The following is a 1,249-nucleotide window of genomic DNA, read 5'->3' on the forward strand; positions in this document are numbered from 1 at the left end:
TCGTGCTGTCGTGGCTCCAAACCACGTTTTCCCAGAACCCGCTCTTGCTGCTCACTGTGCACTCGCAGGTAATCAATCGCACAGGATGATTCCCACGACGACCCTATCCATGGCGCTAGGGCTACGCGCCGACACTCGTTCCGCGCCTCGTTCGCCACGTGCCGGCCATGGAAGAGCTCTTGGCGTCGCTCCCGGACCTGCTGAACTGCAACGACTTGCCCAAGCTAGCGTTTCGGTGCGAGCTCGCCAGCGTCTTGGCGAAGGAGTACCCCCACGGCGTGGCCTCGATCTTGCTCAAGAGCCTCCTCGGGAAGCTCAAGCTCATTTACGACACGGATCGGTACGATGCTTATGACCGAGAAGGTGCGATCAATGCATGTGTATAGGGCGACGACGAGCGAGAAAGTCCTTAGCAACGACGTGCTTAGCTTCTTTGCGAGTGTGCTCCCGAGCGTCGGGTCGCTCAGCGTGACCTTCCCCGAGATGGCCGAAGAGAGCGTCCAGCTGCTCATCAAGCTGCGCGTGCAAATTGCGCACCAGTCGTCGGACCTCCTCGCGGCGAACCCGCTGCTCCCGGCCCTCGACGTGGTCGTCCAGCGCGTCTTTAGCCAGCTCGTTCGCATGACGCCGACCACTTTCTAAATAAGTGATTTCTCTCGTTCAAGTGCGACGTGTTAAGTTTCTTGGTCGCACTTCACAAAGCGCATACAAATAACACCATACGGTTCTGCTAGGTGCGGTCAATCACGAACTTGACGCGAAATTAAACATGCCATGCAAGAGCTGCCGAGAGCCAAGACGAGCAAGTTGATGGCTGCAAGACACTCGAGCAATACAACAAGCCTTGGCGCCGTACGCAAGCCCTCGGATACATGCCGAAAATATACAGAGTAGACGGGTTGAGCGTTTAAAAGTGGCATATGCCACAAATACGCCAGCTTCAACTTGAACACGCCCGGCCGAAAGCCTCAGCCCGGCGTGTCGAGAAGGCGTCGTGGTACGGGTCGAGGCGTCCGACCTCTTGGCGGTCGGCTGCGAGCCGCGCAACGTCCGAGGCGTACAGAGAGCTCTTGGGGAAGCGCTTGCGCAGCGAAATGTAGACCGAGACGAGAACGAGTGCGAGCGTGAGGCCGTTGATGAGACAGACGAGCAGCATGATGGACGTCCGGCGGGCGACGCGAGCAACGCCGACGGCGCACTTGTCGCACGCGATCGTATCGCCGACCTGGAGCGTCTGCGCCGCCCAAAT

The 1,249-nt window shown here is 58.9% G+C and overlaps 2 protein-coding genes across 2 annotated transcripts in view; both read left to right on the top strand.

The window, feature by feature from the left end:
* Nucleotides 1-126: 126 nt before the first annotated feature.
* Nucleotides 127-664, top strand: SPRG_10536 (hypothetical protein). Its single transcript, XM_012350185.1, has 2 exons — nucleotides 127-340; nucleotides 387-664. Exons 1-2 carry the CDS (start codon nucleotides 168-170, stop codon nucleotides 640-642), a joined length of 429 nt encoding a protein of 142 aa, XP_012205575.1. The 5' UTR covers nucleotides 127-167; the 3' UTR covers nucleotides 643-664.
* A 490-nt stretch (nucleotides 665-1,154) lies between these two features.
* Nucleotides 1,155-1,249, top strand: part of SPRG_20925 (hypothetical protein) — a gene marked incomplete at both ends in the record, with an annotated part of 2,611 nt that continues 2,516 nt past the window's right edge. Inside the window, one exon of the mRNA XM_012350207.1 lies at nucleotides 1,155-1,214. Within this exon, the coding sequence (XP_012205597.1) occupies nucleotides 1,155-1,214 (60 nt within the window). The remainder of the gene's footprint in view (nucleotides 1,215-1,249) is intronic.

This window comes from Saprolegnia parasitica (genome assembly GCF_000151545.1).
Source record: "Saprolegnia parasitica CBS 223.65 unplaced genomic scaffold supercont2.62, whole genome shotgun sequence".
In the NCBI taxonomy this organism is placed as follows: Eukaryota; Oomycota; class Saprolegniomycetes; order Saprolegniales; family Saprolegniaceae; genus Saprolegnia; species Saprolegnia parasitica.

Bases quoted from the DNA above. Each gene is read 5' to 3' on its own strand.
- SPRG_10536 (XM_012350185.1), top strand. From the start codon at position 168: ATGGAAGAGCTCTTGGCGTCGCTCCCGGACCTGCTGAACTGCAACGAC. The intron at 341-386 runs GTACGATGCTTA...GCATGTGTATAG, and splicing joins CTCATTTACGACACGGATCG to GGCGACGACGAGCGAGAAAG.